The sequence below is a fragment of the Erithacus rubecula genome (assembly GCF_903797595.1).
Source record: "Erithacus rubecula genome assembly, chromosome: 4".
In the NCBI taxonomy this organism is placed as follows: Eukaryota; Metazoa; Chordata; class Aves; order Passeriformes; family Muscicapidae; genus Erithacus; species Erithacus rubecula.
Genome location: NC_136686.1, coordinates 18,566,167 through 18,588,720, shown reverse-complemented (window position 1 = coordinate 18,588,720; position 22,554 = coordinate 18,566,167). Strand labels below are relative to the sequence as shown.

Sequence of the window (22,554 nt, the reverse complement as noted above, 5' to 3'; positions counted from 1 at the left end):
AAGTGCCACCAATTGCTTCAACTCCATGGCCAAATCTGAGCATGGGACCAAGCAAACCCTCTGTGTGAGCACTGAAGAGACTGGAGCCAACTGGGATGGTTGGGAATGCCAAGCAAGTGGTGGGAGATGGGGCTGCTCCCCCTCTTCCTGCTCTCCCCTTCCCTTTGATTTCATGGAAACTCTCAGCTGGGAAACAAATCAATTAGGCAAGAGTGAACACTATACCTCTGGAATCAGAGGTGAAGATCTGAGGTTATACATTCAAATTCTTGTACCTAATCCTCTTCCCTTACTAAGGTCTCCTCATTAGTGTGCCACCCAGCAAGCACAGAAACCTGTGCCTAAGCTGACCATGCCCACCTCTGTCACCACCTCTACAGGATGAAAGAACAAAACTGTCAGCCCAAAGAAGGGTGAAAAATGCCTCTCCAAAGGAAAAGAAACAAAGTTGCTGTTCTGGCACAATCAAGTGGGCAGATTTAGTCAAATAAACATGCAAGGCACAAGGTATTTGTAGAATTTAACCTATCCAGCCAACACAACCTCTCTTGTAAGTTGGTGCCGTGTCTCCTGGGTGTTTTAGTGACAAGCAGTCCAAGCAAAGCACAAAACCCATCATCTAATGAGACTCTTGACTTTGAGTTGGTGAGATACCACATTTTTAGTCCTGTGCAGCATCCAAGATAGACACACTCTAGGCCATCCATGGCTATTCCATGCAGGAAGCCTTGGACAGAGCTGAAGGAATGGCAGCTTCAGGGCAACAAGAAGAAACTGAATGCCCTCCTCCTGCCCACACTGAGCTTGCTTCCCCAGCTCAAAGGCTCACTGAAGGCAGCTGACAAATTCCCATTAGCCTTTCTGCAGGTTTCCAGATTTTCCTTCTGCTTTGGGCACCACATGAATAATATTCTCAGCAGTGAAGCCATGAAGCATTGAGCCACAGCTAAAAACTTGGCTTTGCTGTTTTCTGCACTTGAGGGCCAGTTTCAAATAGCAGGTCAGGTGCAATTGTACTGAAATGTGATAATCTGATCAGAGTGGGCAGCCTCTGTTTTCTCTATTGAAGGCAACAGGCCTTACCTCAAAATAAATACCAAGTTAAAAAATAACTCAATCATTTTGCTATAAATGTATGGAAGTGCTTCAGGTTTGTTTGTTTATAGGCTGACATCTAAAATTAGTAATGTTCTCATCTATGGGATTTCAGATATTATCTTAGGGCTATTTCAAGGCTAACTTCCTGCAAACTAGTTTATTAAATATTAGGATATCTTAGGCAGCTTTTAAAATTCTTACAAATCTCAACATCTCTGTGCCAGAGGATGAAAGCAGTATCAGGCCCTGCATTTCTGTAAAGCACATGCAGACCCACACATGAAAGACACACTGTCAAACAAACTAACTTAAAGTCTTTGGCTTTAAGTAATCTCATTCACCAAAAAAAAAAAAACCCCAAAAATCAATCAAACAAAAAAACAAAACAAAACTCCAAACCAGTGGCTTCAGAGACAACTTCAGTGGATGCAGGTTTCAGGCTGTCATCTTTCAGCAGTATTTTTAACACAAAGCCACCTCCTGAGGGACCTGAATATGTGCAACTGCCTTCAGCTAGTTCTGTAGGTTCCCAGCTTCTCCCAGGATTTCACTCACAGACAGAAGCACTAGGAATGGCTGCTTTTTCTAGGATGGCCTAATCCTCACCTTGACTATGTGAATGTGTTAAACTCCACTTAAACAGGGTCCTGCATGCCTGAGTCCCCACAGACCAGGAGACATTCCACACCATAACAGAATTCTCCTCTGCTTTTACACAGGTACAGCTGGGAAGAAGAGATGCCCTTTCTTTCTCATCACTGCACCACTTCAAAGCAGTTTATTTCAGTGAAACTGACCACTTCTCTTTTTCTTTTTAACCTTTAAATAGCAGCACGTGTTGCTATGCTCTGAAACAAAACTAGAATTTATGAAAGCCACCAGCACATCACACCCTACAGCCCATCCAGACTTGTGCAACATTTGGTATGAAGCCAATGGATATTCAGTGGAAAAAGGCTCAGTGTCCAAAGCAGCATGTGGAGGATTCAGCAAGGAGCTCTCATTAGTGCCAATAGGAGCCTGGCTACTAAACCTTCACACCTTTTTAAAGATGTTTCCTCTGTCTTTAATAGACATTTGCACAAATCTACTCTGGAGCTGAAACCAAGCAGGCAGAAGTTTCAGCTGGGGAAAAACATAGTCTGAGCCATTAGAAAGCTGGCCCTGTTCCAGGACAGAGAGCATCTGGCCACCAGCTGTGTTTAGAGGATAGCAGGCCTAAGGAAGAGATCAGGGGAAAATCAGAGAAATGAATAGACAGTGCTGAAATTTGTAAAGAAAAGAATGCCAGCATTCCCCTGTGATGTCCAAAACCTTTGCCCTCCTACATTACCCATCCTTTTCTCTTCCCAGCTCTTGAGCCAGTTTTTGGAAAGTCAGCTATTCAGGACAACACAGATACCACTTCTGGGCTTGGGAAGGAATCCAGCAGGGCTCTACAGTAACAAAAATGGGAAGGGTGGAAACTGGCAGCACGTGAAGCAAAGTGGGAATGTGACAAAATTCTGGAAACCAAGGGAGGACTGTGCAGGGATATAAGGAAAGATCTGCCATGAGGCAGGGACAGGATGTCTGTAAGTCCTCAAATATTATGACAGTGGATTAGTATAAAAATGACAGATGGAAAGGCACCTTTACTCATTACAGACTGGAAAATTATTAAAAAAGAAAATCCTGTATTTTTCTAAGGATGTTGTATTTTTTTCCATTTTACCAGGACTGGAAGCAACATCTGGTCTCAAAATTTGTAAATTATTGCAACTCATACAAAGACTAAAGGAAGAGAAAGCTTTTTATTTTCTAAGATGATAACACCATGTCTCAAAAAAATGCTAATAAAATGCTCTGTTGGAAAGAGCCTTATCTGATAGGGATGGTATTCATGGGCACCCACTGAAACTCACATTGCTTTTTAGATTAAATTGACAAGAGCCCTTCCCCCCAGCCCCAGATTAATGGAAATGAAGAATCCATGCATGAAGCCACATATAATAAAGGTTGGAGATTATGAAACAGGCTAGAAGACATGATGAAAACTGCTGATCTTGATGAAGTGGGGAAATTGCCCTGATTAGAGCAGAACAAATTTAATAAAGAGAAATTGAAAGTGTTAATACTTTGAAAGGTGTAGTAAATAAATGCACAAATAAAGATGGAACTCCTGGGAAGACAGCAGTGAATCCCTCAGAAATTATAAGACAGACTAGATGAAAGTCAGCCATGGGATGTTCTTGTAGAAAATATCTGGGGATATATTTTCTGATATGTTTTACATAAACCACAGCAACAGTTTCTCTGCTTTGCTTGGTAATGTATAAAACTCCTGCTGAAGTATGGAAATTTGGGGAAAACTGGAAGCCATGAGGGGAATGACAGCAAAAATCAGAGATCTAAAAAACACAAAGGAACTAGTAAAGACTATAATAGTGATGCAAGGAGGATAATTCCTTTCATACATAGAATAACTTTCTAAAAAGATCTTGTAAGATCATCTGTTTTTCCTGTCAATCAGGACTTGAAGAAAAAGTGGCTTGATTTGCAATTAAGACATTCTGAAGTCTTTTAGGAAAACATTCTGATTATGAGAGTGGTGAAGATCATGGATCCCTGTGACTGGATTTTTGAAGAGCCTGCAAGCTGCACATTGTCTGGCATGGTTCAGCTGGACCTCACCCAGCCTCACATCATGAGTGGCAGACTAAAATCACCATTTCCAAACTCTGTTTTGTGGATCCACAAGGTTTGCTGGCTGCTTCCAGGAGAAATGAATGCAGGTTTACACAGGCTGGCTCTTCTGCTGTTATAAGTCTTGGGGACCACTGGTCAAAAAAGAATTGAAAGTTATGACTTTTTTCTTAAGGTTTCCTTCAGCTCAGCTATACATCTATAATGTTTGGGTTTCCAGCATTTCCAAAGGCAAAAGTTATTCCTGTATAGATCCTTAGCTGCAGTCCCTTCCAGCTCAGGGTGCTCAAGCACAGTGACCACCCCACATACAGCCACCAAAGGACCTATTAAACCCTTTATTGCTGAAACAAACCCAATGAACTTTACCACAGATACTCTCAACTCAGAAGGACTAGCATGGAGTTACCAGTGTTTCCCTCCCATTTAATATGTAATGATTATTGTTTGAAAAACTTTGCTATTTTAAACCATGAGGCTGCAGGGTGAGGCCTGCTCCTAGCTAATTATTTTTGTCATAGAAGGATGGGTTTCCATGGATGAGAAGGCACACCAAGCAACAACAAGCACCCCTGTGTATTGCTGTTGTATTAACTATGGTCTTGCTTCTCTATGATCACAATATTCACACAGAAGTAGCCATTACTTAAAAATTCCAGACAACATCTTGTGTGAAGATTTACTATGCAGAAAACAAGATCTAATTGACTGACACGCCCTGTCTCTGCAACATTAGTGGCAGTTCAGACATTTTTTCATTTGTTGCAGAAACTGTAGAGGCTTTAGAAGACCAAGCACAAAGGAGGATTTATACCTCAGAGTCATAAAACAGCTTCCTACTGTCTTGATAGCTAAGCTGGAACAGGGAAGGGCACCTGATGTAGATGCTTCAACAGAGGGAAAAGAGGTTAACAGGCAAACTTCTAAATTCCCTAGAATGGCACGCTAGAAAATAAATACATGAATGTCACTTTGCCATGCAGAAGGCAACATCTTTGCCTGCTTCTTACTGTGGTTTTCAGAGAGAGGACATCCAGAATCTTGTGGAACATAGCAGATTTGTCTCGCTGCAAAATAAACACAGCTTTGACATTTAAATCACACCCCCCACCCCACCCAAGCCCTGCATTGTAGATTACCTATACATTCTCAGGATACAGTGAGAAATCATTCTATTGTACATATTTAATTATAATTTTAAAAAGTCTAACTCAGACACAATCTCCGGCCAGTAGCAAAACATCCACACATCACTAAAGTAAAGATCTGTTATTATCTCTTCACTGCAACAAACAGAAATCAGCATCTTGAGAAGGAGCTCCAGGGGTATCATATTGCAGCCAATCACACCAGATAAAAAAATAAGCTAATTTCACAAATGAAGTCTGACAAGAAGTAACATCTCATTTGTCTTGGCAAAACGAAGCACGGATGTAACATTTCACAGGTACAGTTACCATGCAAACGCATGTCTGTTGAGTTTGTCACTGGTTTCAACCCCAAATCACATGTAGCATGCAGTTCTCCTGCCCCCCCAACTACTGTATTAGAGACAGTCTGGGTAATGTGCCTCTTTGGTGTAACCACAGCCTCTTAGGCAAGATTATACCACCCTAGGAAAGAATACAAGCAAAACTTGATCATATGTGTGTTTACACAATGTACATTTTACCATTTAAAAAACCAAAACATGTTACATAGATTCTCAAACACAGCTCTGTTGAAAATGAAATTTTAAGCTTAAGAAATAGGTTTTAAACTACAAGGCCACCCCATTATTTTTTATGAACAGTTTAAAAAGTTCCCACCCCTAAAAATCTGCCAGTATATTTCCTCAACTCTAACAGTCTTACCCACTCTCTAACACAGCTGATCTTTGCTGGACAGCAATAACAGTTCTTACATTTCTTAAATGCACGAGATAATGGACTCTGGGATAGATATAGTTCTTAACTGTGTAACACTGGAACAAATCTGACTTAAATGATTAATTGGTCAATTCAGGTGTTCCCCAGCACTACCCTTCAGGCAGGGACTTCTGCTGTTCACTGATGTGAGTTCTGGCTTTTGTTGGCATCAAGCTCCACGAACAGGCTCGTGTTCAGAATGTGAGTGCAAGGGCAATTCACCAGATGCTGTGGTACCCAGCTTGCTCAAAACCAGGGAGAAGTTGGTTTCTGTATTTTCCCATCCAGGTGGGGACACAGCCCCAGCGCAGCACCTTTGGCTGAAACAGAACCATTTGGATGCAATGTAGAATTTTTTACATTTTCTTTTTTTTTGTAGTCATTTAAGCAACTGCAACAGGTTTGAGCAGTCAGCAACAGCAGACTTAACTTGCAGGGTCTTTGATTAGAGGGTTACCATCTTCCTCAGCTTTATACAACGGAGCCCTTCGAAGAAGACAAATGAATTGACTGAATTCTTGTGGCCAACGTCCTCTGTAAGTCCTCTAGTACATTCTGACCAGATGTTTCTCCATTCTTGTCATACAACAACTGTTTGAAAGCTTCATTTTCAATGAGGACCATCATGTTTTTTAGAAAGTAGCCTTCACAATAGGCAGATAGTTCTGTGACGCCGAGGAACTACAAGAAGTGAAATTAGAGAAAGATAACCATTCTGATAAAACCCAGGCAGCAAATACAGTGTAAGAGCTGCACACAAACAAACAAGCTAAGCCTTTTAGATAGGCACAGTTTAAAATTGCTTACTTACAGATATGAATGTGTGAAAAGGAAGAAGTTAATAAAACAGCATTTTATACTGATGATTTTCATAACAATTCTATCTTAAAAACCCTGGCTGTTGGGGAAACAAAATTCCACAGGCTGAAGCTTTGCTCCCTTGGAAATTGATGGGAGCTTTACCACAGAGTTTACCAGACCCATGATTTCACACTGGAATTACACCCTAAAACTGTAAGTTTGGGGAAACATTACAGACCATGTTTCATGAAAGCTGTCCTTAGCAAGGATGGGATATATGACTGCAGAAAGCTGACATGCAAAATTTCAATTGAGGAGAAATGGAAATTATCAGCCATTGAAAAAATCTCCTCAGGGCAGAGGTGGATATCCCAGCACTGGACTCTTTAAGATTCAGCTGGACAGGGTGCTGGGGCACTTGGTATTTTTGCAAGGAAAGATGGGACCAGATAATCCTTGAAGTCCCTTCCAAACTGGTATTCTACAATTCTATGATTGCAATTTTAAAAATGGAAAGCCTATAGGGATATTAATGATATCAGTACTCTTCAGTCAACTTTTAAGTATGACCAAATCCACATTACAGCATCACAGAATACGCTGAGTTGGAAGGGACCCACAAGGATCACTGAGTCCAACTCCTGGCCCTGGGAGGGACCATCCACCAAACTGTATCCTTCTCCCAATCTTGATGACCAAGGCTGTGCTCCATGGGTCTCTGTGCCAACCTGCTCACACATGCCCCTCTGGAAAGGCAGGGCAGGTCCTGCAGGTGCAGATGAGCTTGCAAAGCAACAAGGTCAAGAAAGGTGCCCCTGACCATGGTTCTAACTAGATGATCCTTAAGGGTCTCTTCTAACACAACTAATTCCAGAAGTGAAAGATTCATGCACAGCCAGGTTGGCTATTGCTGCAATGCCCTACCCACAGCAGTGCCAACATGACTCTGGCTGTAAAACCCACCCAGTTACCCCATAGCCACTGCTTCCATTGGGAGGTGCAGCACAAATAACTTGCAGGCTGGGGCTCTTACAGGTAAACCAGGAGCTGGATTTAGCCACCAGGTTTGTTAAGACCCAGCATGTAAGAATCTTCTTCAATCAGGATGTAAATAACAGCCCCATTTCACAATTCAAGGAAAACATGTTTTTAAAGCAAAATTATTATTTTTACTGACAGCAATACAAATTCAGAAGTTTGCACATGAACTAGAAGACCAATCAAGTATTTTTGAAACAATTCCTGCGCTGTAATTTTTTCCCTTTCACATTAAATGGATCTACAGATACTGCTTATTTTTATAGGTGGACTTTCGTGCTATTTCAAGCATTGATTGCATGTTATCTGTACATGAAGACCTCACATTACTACTCTCTGTAGGAAATACTGATGATGGGAATGGAGGTCAGATCTGCAGGGGTTTGGAGCACTCTGCAGGATTACTCTGTTCAATCAAACCTCCATGCCACAATGCATTAGCTTATCTTTTATATAGACCATGCAAGTTAGAGAAAAAATCTCAAGAAATGCTTGAAGACTATTTCACTGCATTTATTTGTGTGTCATTTCCATCTTCCAAGTGAAAATCTAACTACTACACATGAGCAGGGAAAAAACTGAAACTAATCAATGTGGTAACCACCTCCACCAATGCGTGAAAATAGGTTTGCTAGGACAAGAAATGCCATGATTTTGTGTCTAATGACTTAGGCAACCTCACAAGCTAAGTGTATAATTTGATTCCAATAAGAAACTCTCCAAGACATAAAATTCTCATTACCATCCTTGCAGGGCTCTGAGCCATTGCACTTCCACAATGTGGCTTTTTATATATTGACAAGGTGTCACCAGCATTGAGTGTATCACCCCACTGGGCTTCAGGCAGGAAGAAACAGGTAATGGAAATGGGAAAATGCATCTTGGAAGGTGAAAACAGAGATGCCTACTTCACTTAGTGATTCCTGTAGAATCAGCTCAGCAGTTTGTGTTGCCATAAATAAGGAACAGACCTCCCACACAGTGGTACACTCAAATTGAGTTGGAACCACTCAGTGGAGGGGCAGAGAAGCTGCCACCTTGGACTTAGACTACCTAATTTTGGACTGTCACTATACCAGGTAACTATTAATCAGTCAGCCCCAGTAAATGCATGACAAATCTTAAACATGCAACAAACCTACTAAGCATATGAGATATACATATAACTACTTATTATAAAACTGACCTATGAGAATGATGACAGACACACAACATGCAAGCATATGCAGTTATTTTTACCTTGGCATGATTATAAATATCCACACAGTTTTCTGTATTAATGCTTTTTGCACAAATGATCTCACAGTGTCGTTGTAAAGCTTCAAGCTGGAAAAATTTAGCAGCAGAGAGAAGCTAAAAAAAAAACAAAAGGAAAAAATAGTCAAAAACTGCTGAGTGATACAGAATCAGAGCTTGCTTCTTTACTGTTTCATTATATTTTTTTTCTCTGCCACTTCTCAGTTAGCATGAAAGTACTGAGAAAAAAATCAGAATGAGAAGATTGCTTGGTTGTTTTAACCCTCTGCAGTCCCTTCTAAATCACACAATGGGAATCTATACACAGAGAACACCAAAGCCTGCTCAGGTCAGTATGCTGACTTTGGAATGGGACCAGGAGAAAAAGGAAACAGCGGCTTGAAGAATATTCTGTCATTTTGCAAACACGACTCTGCAGTAAGGGACCTGCAAATATATCCCCAAAACCCAAAGTTCTGGTTCATTTCAGCTGTTCCCTAAGATTTCATTGGAACAGAGCACCTGGGCTGGATGTGGTGAGGTCAGCAGAAAGGTCAGGATCAAGAGTATAGAAGAATTCAAACCAAACGATGATGACCATCCTGGGCAGTCTTAATCTAGAGAGACAATAAACCTCAAATCTGCCACCTCAGCAGGCTCAAGGGAACAGAATCAGATCTCCACATGCTCCTTGTCCTAGCTTGTGTGCAGCTGGAAGGGGATGTCCAGGCCAGGAGCACTGGAACACTGTCTGGGGTCCCTGTCACTCCAAGGAACGAGTGCACAGAGGTGGGAACCAGCTAATGCCTAGCCAGCCTTCCTGTGAGTGCCATGTGTCTGTCACTGCTCTACCACAGCTCTCCTGACACCAGCACTGACCTCCCTCTCTGGCCCTGCATCCCCCTACAGCTATACTGCCTACCCTGGCACTGCCTTGGCATCTCTGCATGCCTGGGGGGTGAAAATGGCTTGAATTTTGAGTTCTCCCACTGATTTCAGCAGTGTTAAGATTTCCTCTATTGCTCCTTTTCTGTTCTTTTAGAGCAGGGAAAAATAATTTCATTTCCTGTCTTTCCATGGTAGGTCACTGGCTCTGGCTCTCTGCTCTGCCTTAGAAAGCAGGTTGGAGCTCCTCACTGCTTGACACCTTGCTGTAACACAGCCAGACCTTAGGCCAAGCTGTTCACGTGTTTAAATAGCACTTATTCAGGTATTCAGCCTTTTACACAGCCCTCATTATCTGGGACTCATAACAAAAAGCTAACCTGTGCATCCCAAAGGAGCTCTCATGCTGCACTGGGGAACAAACAAAACCCTGAAACTTCCATGACATTATTCTGACTTCTTCTATGCAGTCTGCTCAAGATCTACTTTAATCCCATAAATAAATCCAAGTGCTGGAAATCTGCAGTGCTGATGTGATAGCAGCCAGCTGGCCTCAATTATGAATTGCAGCTAAGATTTCTGTGGAGTATTTCTGGTGCTTCTTGTTATCATATTTGTAATAAGGCAAGTTACTAAATGCAGTTTTGAAAGATAAAGCCAAATCCTAATCCAGCTGCCTCTGTGGCTCAAGCAGTCATGTGCTGGTTTGTAATTACTTTAAACTGTGAGGAACCATGGCCAGATCTGTTATCAAGAGATCAATCAATCAGTCATACATTCTGGAGTCTCAGAAGTTTTGAGATGTCACAAAAGTAGAGCAAGCTGCCAGCTGAATTGCAGCTTTTTAACAGCCTAGGTGATAACACACACAGCTCTATAAAGTCACAGCACTGCCTAGTCTAAGATTCTCCATTTCAGAAAAGGTTAGAAATTCAGGTGGTCTTTCAAAACTCTTGAGTGAAATAGAGAATTAGTGAGCTTTTCCTATACAGCTCAAGAAGTCAATGTTATGCTTACATAAAAATCCACTGCCTGCACTAGAGAGGGGCAATTTCATTCCTGACCAGTTCCATCCTCTGGCTGCCAGAGGCTGCAGTGTTACAGGGGTAAAATAACACAGGCAACAGTGGAACAGTGACAGGACATGAGGAAATGGAAAGTAGCTGCACCAGGGGAAGTGCAGATTGGCCATGAGGAACAGGCTCTCCACTGAAAGGGTGGTCAGCCACTGAACAGACTCCCAGGGAAGTGCTCATGGCACTGAGCCTGCCAGAGTTCAAGGCACATCTGCACAACTCTCTGAGTGATGTGGTTTAGCTTTACACAGGGAGCTGGACTTGATCCTTATAGGTCTCTTCCAACTTGAGATATTCTATGAGCCCGTGATCGTGGTGGCAGACACTGGTGATTACCAGCTGTTTAAGGAGCTCTGAATTTAGTATTTACTGACCTGCATTCCTTTTGGCTGCCTGAAAACTCCCTGATTGACTATCTAGAATTTGCTCAATGTATCTTAGGTTCTGTATAGTTGGAGTGGTTTTGCTGATCACAGCTGACAATGATGGCACACAGTATTTGGAAGGGGATGACTTCACATCCACAAGGTTGTGGTTGTGTGGCTACACTGAAGGTTCAGTCAGCTCCAGCTGGCTTGGTTTGGCTTTTGCAAAAGGCAACAACAGCATCTGGATGTTTTACACCCAGTGAGAAAGTGGTAAAGAAGTCTCTGTATTTCAGGGAGAAGATTATGGTTTTATTAATAAAACTTGAGAGTCACATGCTTGAAATTGAACTGAACTGTGTCTCCAGTGAACTTCTCTCATGGTTAAAGCCCAGCACATGCCCAAGACTTCTCCCATGTGAGGAACCAAATGGGATGTTTTTAATGCTGCTGAGATAGGGAGGATGGAACACTCAGTTGCTGAAAATTGGTTCCACATTTTGGTAACACCAGCTTTGCTTCTAAGTAGGTATTTGCAAAGTCTGCCAGTCTCCTGCAGGACTGCAGAGAGCCTGGGTACTCCAGGAGAGGCACTGCTGGCTCTCACAGGAGTGCTCAGGCCTTGCCCAATGGCCACGTGCCCTCAGGTGAATGTACACAGATCAGTCAGCATCATTCCCACTGCAATTAAATAAATGCCTCTTACCTCCATAATTTCATTATTTTTAATCAGGAGTGACTCTGCACCTCCATAATAAAGATACTGCATAACCAGCTGTAATAAAACAAAAGGAGCATTTATAAAAACCAATCCAAGACATAGAGGAACAGGGAACAGTACAGGCAATACCCAAGGCTCTCCTAACACCACCATGGATTTGCAGGTAAAAATGGCCCAAGCCTCCTGACTTCAAAGATATATTTGGTTATTCTCTCTCTGAAAATTCAGTGTTTCCTTCTCACAGGTACTCTAATGTCTCAACCCTCACCCTCAAATTGTCTGGATTTCCTGGTAAGCTCCAAACAGGAGTTTGCAGGAAACTGATTAACTCATTTTGAATTTTCAATGTATTTTCCAGTCTGTTAAGTACATCACTGATTCAGCCAAACACAGCATACATAATGTTTATTCCCTTATTCCTTCCCTGGCAAAGGCCACTTCATCCAGCTGTGTGTGGGCATGCATGGATGACAAAGAGGTGGAGGAGCTCTGCAGTGTAATACAAGCCAGCTAAGATCCCTCTGCAGGGAGCCCAGGCATTGCAGGCAGCTGGGAATTATGTGCAGCAGGAACAGTTGATACATGGAGCTGCCTGAGCTCCAGCTCCAAGCAAGGGAATCATATCCATGTACATGCCACAGGTACAGAGAGCAAGCTCTGCCTTTTCATGGCAAAAAATTGATTGGAGCACACTGCTGAGGAAGGGAATGAAGTGTGTCTCTTCCAAACCTGCCCATTAAATTCAGAAAGACCCAACTGCAGAAAGAAATGCCTTAGCTGACAGGCAGTGCTTTGTGTGCACAGCCCATGTCAGTGAAATGCATGCTGCTGTATTTGCAATCAATAGCACTCTGCTCAAACAGACAGCCTGTGCTTGTGGAACCAGCTCTGGTTTATCAAATACATAGGTATTAATTTGGACAGGGCATGAATGTTTCTCTTACAAGTTCCATTCAAATTCAGAGTGAGGACTGTACCTGAAAGATGGGGTACTTCACATAGTTGATCTCAATACAAGTACTATCAGATGAGGGCTTGCTAGACAGCAATGCTTTAAACCTAAACACAAAGAAGCAAAATTGAAATACCAGCCCAATTATCTCTGTGGAAAAATGCAGCAAAAACAGTACAGAAGTGCAGTGGAAAAACAGCATCAACTCTTGCAGAAACAGTATACTGAAATGAATATATTTGTCACCAAAAAGCATCAAGATTTAAACACTAACATAGAAATTCAAGCCAAAAGGAAAAAGCCTCTCTGGAGAAGATTTCAATTTGAAATTTTTGAAAAATTATCTCCAATATAACAACAGAATAAAATGTACATCCAAAATTCAGATTCTGTAATGATGCAGATATTACAGAACCAATTTTTTTTTTCTTGAAGGCAACATGATCTTTCATGAAGATCTTCAACATTTAAAACCTGAACATTTTCCTTTCTTGAAGGCGAGAAATTTTGGCTTATGTCCATTATGCTGGTTTAAAAAAATGTTCTGGAACTAAATACTAAAAATGACACCAAGACTTTTAATGCTCCTATGCACACTCAGTATGATTGTGTAAGAAGAGGCAGAAGAGAAAACTGGATAGGTTGCTGTTCTCTGATTATCAAAACCCAAAATTCAGATATGAGTTTCAGGACAAAAACCCACATATTTTTAGTTAATAATGGCAGACTTATGTGAGATGTATACATACATAACAATCTGCTTCTCAAAATCAGGTATTCCCATGGATCAGAAGGTGAAAATGGGAAATGTGCTGCCAGAAACATCCACCCTTGCACTTCCTCTCTTTTATAATTCATCTGACCTTCCAGCAGTAGTTCAAAGCTTGGCTTATCTATCAAGACCAGCATTTGCTGGATGATAACCTTTCCCATATTATGACTGTATCTTGTTAATTAAAATACAGATCACATTAGTGTTTTCAATAGTGCCAAACTCTATTATGAACACAATTTACTAGGCTTAAAGCTGGATTTTGGAATGGATTTGTACATCTACCAAGAAGCTCTAAACCCCAATATCCATTTCTTAATGGAAGGCAGGGTCAGGTACTGCAGCTACTTTATGCAAACCTCTTTACTCTGTGCTGTTTGTTGGCAGCTCGACTAGCATCAATTCCTGTATTGCTTAAATGATCCAAACTCAGTGCTTTGACCTTGCCACACCTCAAAATAACCTGTTATGAAGGGCCAGCAAGATTTGTTTCAAAGCACACCTTGAGTTATATAGCTGCATACAAACAATGTTTGTGAATAACTCTTGGGTTGGGTTCAGCTAGGTAACCCACATTCAGCTTTCTGAGCACAGGAAACAGACTATAAATACTGCCTTTGGGTACAGTATGGTATGTTTCACAGCTATTTTATTTTATTTAAAAGTTGTCAAATGCTGTCAATGAATTGTGTGATAGTCACTTATTTTCCCTGGGGACTGCTGAAACTGATGCAAGGCAGGGTTTAACCATTCAAAAGATAAATTATTAAGAATCAAAATATCACGACTCATGTATGGTTGAGAACTGGGTGCAGTAATGAGCACCATGCCAATGTGCCTCAGTGGAATGAAGGCAGAGGCATGGATCATTCACTGGATCAACATCTACAGACAGGAGCACTTGTTAAATGTCTGGCAGATCAACTAGAAAAAGGCTGTGGGATGGTTCTGGTTAAGAAAAACTTGAAGATTGGGCCACTAGCCCTCAAAAAACTGGAACAGCAAAACAAACAAAAAATCCCCACAAACCCACAAAATCAAACTCTATTTTTGTTTAAAACCAAAGATGTATCTATATTTTACCTTGGTGATGCAGTAAATAGCAAAACTCGATGTGCATAAAATGGTCTTCCCTCCACCAGAAATGTGACATCTGACATCTCTTTATTGTTAAGAAAATGAGGATCTAGAATCACAAAAAGAAGGAAACAAATAAGTCAATAACTTTAATTTGGAAGAGGTCAGGAGCATACTGAATACTTCCCTGTTTTGACAAAAGAAGGCAACAGAGTAGAAGGATATTGTTTTTAGTGAGTAAAGCCCATAAAGCTGTTTTGAACAGACAACCCCATGGAGTTCAGACAAAGGGAACTCAAAGCTCTGAATTCCGTGACAGCCTTTGCTGAAATGACAGTCCCATCCCCGCCGTGTGACAGTGGCACAGCCTCCCAGCTCTGCTACCCAGAGCAAACTGCAGCTCAGCTCATCCTGGGGGGGCCCATGCTCATTCATACTCTACTAGGCCACTCTCCCTACCTGAGGAAGCCTATGTCAAGAGGAAGAGGGTCCTGGAAAATTGCTTGGGTCTTTTCTCAGTCCCCTGAAAATGCCCTGGGCTCTGCTGACCGAGCTGGGAGGGCTGTGCCGGTGCAGCATCACCTGCAGCCAGGCAGGGAGGTTTGAGACCGAGACATACACCTGGCTCCAGCCCCAAGGCTTGGATCCCAGCCTAATTAGCAACACAGACAAATCTCTGCAGATCTACAGCCCCACTCCAATGCACCTGATGACTTTCCTGGTGTCAGTGGGAGTTTTAGGTCAGGCTAAGTTTGGGGCCCTTCCTTCTTCTAATTCTGTCTTTCAAATTGAGATTTTTCTGACTCGTGTCCCTCCGAAGCACCTGGCCAGCAACAGCCAAAGGGATCTTCAGTCACACTTACCCAGGCGGGAGGTCTGCTTGCGCTTAATTTCCACCAGCTTTGGAATTGGGTAGGGTCCATAGCAATGAGTGAAAATGACAGAGAGCTGCTGACTGATCACCTCGTTCTACACAAAAGAAAACAAGTACATACAGGGTAAGATCAGTATGCAAAGGACATGTTACGTTGTTCTCAACAGCTGCCTGTTTTGAAGGTGAAAAATGTGATTGCTGAAGCTTTATTAAAAATAAGAGCTCACAATTATTAGCGTTTGTTAGAAACCCCAGCTCTCATTTACTTGATTGCTATGTCTCCTGTGCAAATTATTTTAAATGAAGAAGTCTTCTTCTTGGATGACAAGTCTTCTTTGCCTAAAAAATTCCATAGCCCAGTCCCTCTCTGCAAAAGCAAAGTTCCTTTACAACAGTGGTTTCATTTTATTTGCAGACTTACTGTACTGGAAAATGACTTTTTTTTTGCTCTTTAGAAAATGGTCACTGGTCATGTTTTAGAAAACTCAAGCTACAGACAGATGCAGCTGCACAGCCTGCACACATTTTTAACTGCAGCAGTCTCACAAACAGACCCTTCCCTGACAGAGTGACTGAGGCACCAGAATCAGCCATTCATTAAATCCCAAATGTTTCATTAACGTGCTCTTACACCTCTGGCACCAGTGTGGGCACCACTGTGCTGTGGAAGCCAACAGACCCTTACAGAACCAGGACTGTCCCCAGCCTTGCCCCTTTCTGCCCCAGCTCTGGGGCAAGGCATACACACAGGATGCTCTCTAAGCACCCTGAGTATTTGTATGCCTAGGATAAGCAAGGGTAGTGAAATGGATTTAATGCTTAACTACCCAAGTCCCAGATAAAAGTGGGATTTAAAAGTTTTGGCAAATTTAACCCCACACTTTGCTGATAACTGGAGCAAGTCTGGACAATTTCAGCAGTGCCACACTGTTAGTTCAGGGTGACATCTTTTAACTACCCTGCTGGCTGGTAGTTAACCAGGAAACTGTGAAATGATAAGACACTATGACATAAGAGGGTCAAAGGCCAAGGAAATAAGCAGGTAAGGGAAAAAAAAAAAAAAAACCTCAAACCCACAGCACAAAAATTTGAGGAGTGTAGTTGTTATACTAAAAATATCTTCAGGCTTTAGAAGCAGAAATTGAAGCTTTCCTTTCTCTGAGCACGTTTTAGAAGTGCTCCTTAAATCCCACGAGTGACAAGGAGGAGTGGCAGAGATGCTGTAATGACTCTCTTGCTGAATCTAATCAAACAGGGTGGGAAGGGGTAGAGCTGTTCCCTCACAGGCACATGCTGATGTCAAAGGAAATTACACACACTGGCCTGCGGGCAGGAGCTGGCTCCTAGCACTGAAAGGAAGGCTAAGATAAGAGAAACATTCATTCTGAGACACCTTTCAGCAGGCACAGGGCCCTGGGAGAGGGGCTCACTGCTGTGGCTCCAGGACAAGGAGGGAGTCTCACCCCAGGAGCATCCCACTGCTCAGCATCCTCCCCAAAGCCTGCACAAAGGGAGTGAATCACGGGCTAAAGAGACAAGGAAGATTTAAGGCCAGATTTAAAGAAGGAAGTGACTCAGCTGCCAGGAGGGCCGGGAGGGAAAGCTTTAGACAGGCAGGGCAGAAAGAGCCATTTCTCCTCTGCTGGGAAGGGCTGTGCCGAAGCGCCGGGGATGGCTGAGTCAGCCAGGGAGGAGCACACCCGCGGGACCCGATCACCAGCAGGGCACTCCCGGCTGGACCTGGCACATGATGGAAGCCAGGAAATACAACAGAAGATGGGGACGATTCCATGGTTAGAGCAGAGGGAAGCTGCTGGAGAGGGGAAACAATGCTGAGATTTACCTGCAATGGATAAGAGGAGAGCTCCTGTTAGCCCCCTCCCCAATCTGCCAGGGGGCACAGGTCCTGTCTGTGTCACTGAGGTTTTAATGGGTTCCATGAACTCACCAGCCCCAGCCACAGCTGTGCCTATGCAATAGCTCTTTAAAAACACACACAGGCAGCAATAAAGACCATGAATCTCCTCCTTCCAGGGTGTCTGTGGGAATGTGCTGATGGAAAATCTGGGTATGGACTTTGCAGTGCCTTGTTAGGAGTGGAGGCCCAGCTCACCAGACTGAAGCACAGCACCATGGACCAGGACACCCAGCTGCACCGAGAACAGGGATGGGCAGGACAAACTCGGCCACCCAAGTGGGAGAAGGGGATCCCTACTAGCACATCCCACCAACGCAAAGAACCAGTTGGCCTGCAGACAATCCCAAGGGAGCCTGCCTACAGGGGCAAGGTGCTGCCAGCTCCCTGGGTCACCAACTCTGTGGAGTGCAGATATTAGCCCATTAAAACCACTTCGCCCAAAAGCCTGTGGAAAAAATGGTGTAAACTAAGCTCTAATTAGTTCAAAATGTGATATATTCACATGAGAGATGCTTGAAAGACATGGAACAGACATGGGACAAAGAAAAAAGAGACCTTAGTATGGACACATCAAAGAAAGCAGGGCCTTCAGACAGACAATGGCTTCAGACCTCCACTGACCTCATTTGGCAGACAGGAGGCTGTAGATCTTTGGCTTCTGTTGATAACATTAAATACTTACATCTCATGCCATCCAAAGGCCAAAAAATGTGCTCAGCAAGAAAGCTGAAGTATGTGCTGATCCGGAGTCATTGCTAACAAACAGCAGCAAGGGAGGGGATTGGTAAGGAATTACAGCACACCAAGTTTGCTTCCCACACCCCCAGCACAGAGCCAAGCTCACAGAGCTGTGGCCCTGGGTCTGCTCCCCACAGTGCCTCTGCTGACTTTGACCAATAAACCAGGCAGAAACAGGAGAGGGAAAAGGGATACTTTATCTGCAATGGGATGGCTGGGGGAAAATTGGTTTTTTTAGCCAAATTCTGCTCCTGGAAGACTTGGGCTGCCTGTGAAGTCACTGGGAACAGCTGCAGAAGTCCATGATCTGGGGTGCAAGCACTGCTCTGGGAGACAGGAGGACATTAGTTCACAATACTTCAGCCTATTCAACCTTCACCTTCCCACAGTGCCCACACTGAGGTGCTCAGAAGCTCCCATTTAAGCACCAAGATGGATAATTCTGTTTATCCTTTCATCCTATCAACCTAACTGTGCAAGCCCAGCTGCAAGAGCTCACTGCAGCAGTTGTGGGCGGCAAGATTAACACTGGAGGAGCAAACCAAAGTTTGATTTCTTGCTCCAGTTTGATGTTGGAAAACATTGTGCCAGGATGTGTGAGGCTGACACCTGGAGCAAGGCCAGCCTCCTTTTAGACACGGGCGTTCATTTGCACTCAAAGGGAGCCGACCACATCTTCTCCTGTGGGAGGGGGAAGAAAGCTTGGCACAGAATGTAATAAAAATATTTACCTAGCCATGGGGGAGTTTACAGATAGGCAAGAGGGAACAGGGAAGAACAGCAAGTCTTCTGAGGGAGACGGTGCTTCCAGCAGAGAGCTGGTTGGTGAGCATGCAACTTTGCTTTGTAGATACCAGCGGTCCCCTGACTTAAAAGCATTCTTCAGCAGAGATCTAAAGGAATTCCCCAGTCCTGCTGAATGCACTTGAACTGTGAGGGGAATTCATAAATTCTTTTGAAGCAAAGCTGGAGGCTTTCAAGTTGTTGGACCAGAGATGCCTCGTTGATTGATGCGAGCAGAGGTGAAGACCTGGGTGGGAAGTGCAGGGATATTTTTTCCTGAATGTCCATCTGACAAAGGTCTGTGGCAGAATTCAGGGAAGTCTCCTCTAGGCTTCAGCACATACCCCAGGAGAGCTTGCTCTACTCCAGGTTACACGGACAATGCAGCATAGCCATTCTGGGAAGTGCTCCTACAAGGTACTGGTCACAACTGGGAAATACACAGCCAATATTCTCCAGTACCTGTGCAAGACACATGCCTATGCCCCAGACTCTGAAGGGTAAAATACGTGCTGCAGACTGCTCAAACCCCACTGCTTAGCTCTTACCAGCCTGCAGAGACCCTACCACCTCCAGGTGGCTGCCCTCTACAGTGGTAACAAGTCAGGCTTCTTTTCTTTATCTCTGAAATCCCAAGCAGTATTTTGGGTTTTTCTTCTACTGATCCTACTCCCACCAGCTCAGCTCCATTAATGCTGTTTTAAGCTAAGTCTGCCAAGCCCTCAAATTCCTCTACCACATAGCTCAAAAACCAAAAGCTCACCACATTAAGGCAGAAAAAGTAACACTTATTCTTCTGGGCTCGGTGTCTGCCTGTTAATACACATCTCCCCAGCAAGCTGAGAAACCGCACTGCTCAGAGAACAGGGGCACTGGCAAAGATATCTTCTCTCTCTGGTCCTGAGGATGCTCAGGGGACCCTGACACTCAGTTCAATGCAGAGTGGCAGAAGTGCTGTTTCCAGTCACCCATCTCACACACAGTCCCCAGCAGCTGTTCCAGCAGTGGTAGTCTCAGGATACCCCGAGCCCATTGAGGAGTCATCCATGATATGCTGGGATACCCTTGACTTAGTCCTCTATTTATGTTCCCTTTTCCCAGAAAGAGATGATGAAGAGTGAAGTAACGGAGAGGGCTTTTTGCTGCCCCCCATCCCTGAACAGTCAAACTCTGAGACCTTCTTTGCCATCTCAGAATCATCTCCACCCTTGCACAGGTGGTCCTGCTACCATCCTCTTAATTCACCTTCACCAAATGCCTCAAAACTAAATAAATGCCACTTCAAATGGTCACTCCTAGATGGTTAGGCAGCACACACATAATTAATATTAGTCAACAGTTGGAAAAGGAGGGAAGTCCCAGAGGTTGGAGTTACAGTTAGAGGCAGTGAACTGTTCAACAAAATGGGTTTTGTTAGTGCTGGGCTCAAGCTCCTCCACTGCAAGCTCAAACGGAAAAGAATTAATCACAGGTAAGGCACAAATGGACCCTTCCGTTGCTTCTGGGAAAGCTGCCAAGCATCCTTTTCAAAAGGCTCTTTATATCACAGCTGTGCATTGTATGTAAAAAGCTCAGATCCACGGGCACAGTCTAATCCCTGGGTGAGAGCCCAGAAAAGGGCAGGTGTCACAGCCACGGCATTTATTTATTGTAAATGAAGAAACGGCTCCTGCCTCTGGCAGGGGAACATTTCAGAAGGTAGCAGAGGGCAGGAACAAAATCAAACCTGTGTTAGTAAGTAGCAAGCTGAATGTGTTATGAAAGCACAGGATGGAGTTAACAGTGTTATGCACATGCCACTCGGTACCTGGCGCTCGCATCTCACGCGCAGAATGCAGGATGTGCATGTGTGGATAACCTGGGTCCGGCTGACTCGGAACTGTGCAGACACAGAAGTGCCACAAGTGACAATGGGCAATGCTACAGATCACTCCAGCTGCTTGAGAACAGTGAAACCTGACTAACAAAATCACAGCAAGTCCCAGCCAAAAGACTGATCACTGCGTGCTGGCTGGGCACTGGATGACACACACAAGGGCATTTAGCCACTCCATGGAATCCATAAGCAGACCCTTTGGCATCCTGGGATGTCTTCAGCTTTATTTTTAGTGCAGGTTTTGGTGTGTCTGTCTCTCCACAGTCTTCTTCAGCTGAAGTATTTCAGTCATCAGCCAAATTATTCAATTTTCAGGTGTTAATTTTTTCAAGAAAGGTAAAATATTATGTGGGAAATAAATATCCTAGGGAAACATTTCGTTACAATAAATCCTCAGTTTTCTGTTGAAAAGCAGTTCAACAAGACAAAGAGGAGTCTTTCCTGATGGTTTCCAGGTAAGAGAAACATGCCCAGCACTCTCCCAGGGGAAGACTTTCCCTTGGGACACGATTATGACAGAGTGCCTGCCCCAGTGCTATGCAGAGTTCACCTCTCCTCTCCACCCTTAGCCCTTCCTGCAGAACAGGGCAGTCTGGCTTTGCACAACAAAATACAGCTTCACTCAAGCTCATCTGAAACATTCATTTCAGCCCACCGTGAAGCAATGGAAAAAAGTGGAATTTTCTAGCTTCTTTGTCTTCCAGTGCCACTTTCTAGGTCACATGCAGACATTGGGGAAATACTGATTTTTGCTGACCACCCTGCCTGGACTTGGCAGAACAGATACATGAGCTGAGTCTGTTGACATTTTTCAAGGAACCTTTCCAAACATTTGTTTTAGAGGAATTAAATCCAGAAAAACCCCAGAAACAGAAAAAGAGAATGCTCATCTCAAGCTTCAGCTTCTGACAGTTTTCTTGGAACACAACAAGCAGATGTTTCAGTCTTTCCTGTTGCCTTCTGTTTCACGGAGACATGAAAATGCTTTTTCAGTAGTGCAGTTAGTGCATCTGTGACAGAGGCTATTTCTGAAAAGATGTATTTTAAAAAAAAACCACCCAAAAACTTTCCTTTTAAGAGATTTAGGTTTACAAATGGAGAATTTACTGCTGAAAGAGTACTTTAGCTTTTAAACCACATAGGCTAGATTTCTCAATATACCCACATGCCTGAATCTTTTTTGAATTTTAAAACTGGTTATTGTTCTGAATTGCTATTTATTCTTGGTAACTGTCAACACCAGACTGATGGCTGTTATTCAAACAGCTCAACCTCCCAAAAGAGCCTCCTGCACATTTCTTCAGCTGCCTGTAGGTGCATTTGTAAAGGTTGTAAAGCTGCAGGAATTTTAAATCCTGAGGAAACATCTTTGCAAAGTAGTTTCCTGCATCTTTCAACAAGCCCAGCTGTCCAACACATCACTAATGGGCTAAATATCAAAATAAACTCAATAAAATAAATATGTTGTCACTGACAGAAATGGATGGGGAGAACGAAGAGAGAGCTGCAGAATGCAATGAAGGTATGGCAGTGAAGGATCACTGCCATGACTTCTCAAGCTGATTTAGTCTTAGACAATACACTAGCAGGAGCACTTACAGTCCTAAGCCAAGTTCTCCTGGTGTCAAGCACCTCTAAGGGCTTCAGACAACACTTCATGTGCTCAATGCACGTGTGGACTCACACATGCACTTCAGCAATGCATGGCCACACAGGATCCAAAGAAATTGCAACAAGCTCCTTACTTGTCCT

The 22,554-nt window shown here is 43.4% G+C and overlaps 1 protein-coding gene across 3 annotated transcripts in view; it reads right to left on the bottom strand.

Annotated features, from left to right (window-relative positions):
- Positions 1-4,946: 4,946 nt before the first annotated feature.
- Positions 4,947-22,554, bottom strand: part of ABTB3 (ankyrin repeat and BTB domain containing 3) — a 178,093-nt gene continuing 160,485 nt past the window's right edge. For 2 of the 3 annotated variants that reach the window (XM_079303619.1, XM_079303617.1), the window contains exons 12-17: positions 15,477-15,582; positions 14,620-14,722; positions 12,790-12,871; positions 11,798-11,866; positions 8,769-8,882; positions 4,947-6,371 (exon numbers count right to left, since the gene is read on the bottom strand). In XM_079303619.1, the coding sequence (XP_079159745.1) occupies positions 6,162-6,371; positions 8,769-8,882; positions 11,798-11,866; positions 12,790-12,871; positions 14,620-14,722; positions 15,477-15,582 (684 nt within the window). In that variant the 3' untranslated portion in view covers positions 4,947-6,161. The remainder of the gene's footprint in view (positions 6,372-8,768; positions 8,883-11,797; positions 11,867-12,789; positions 12,872-14,619; positions 14,723-15,476; positions 15,583-22,554) is intronic. The other variant, XM_079303618.1, reaches the window with a different exon arrangement.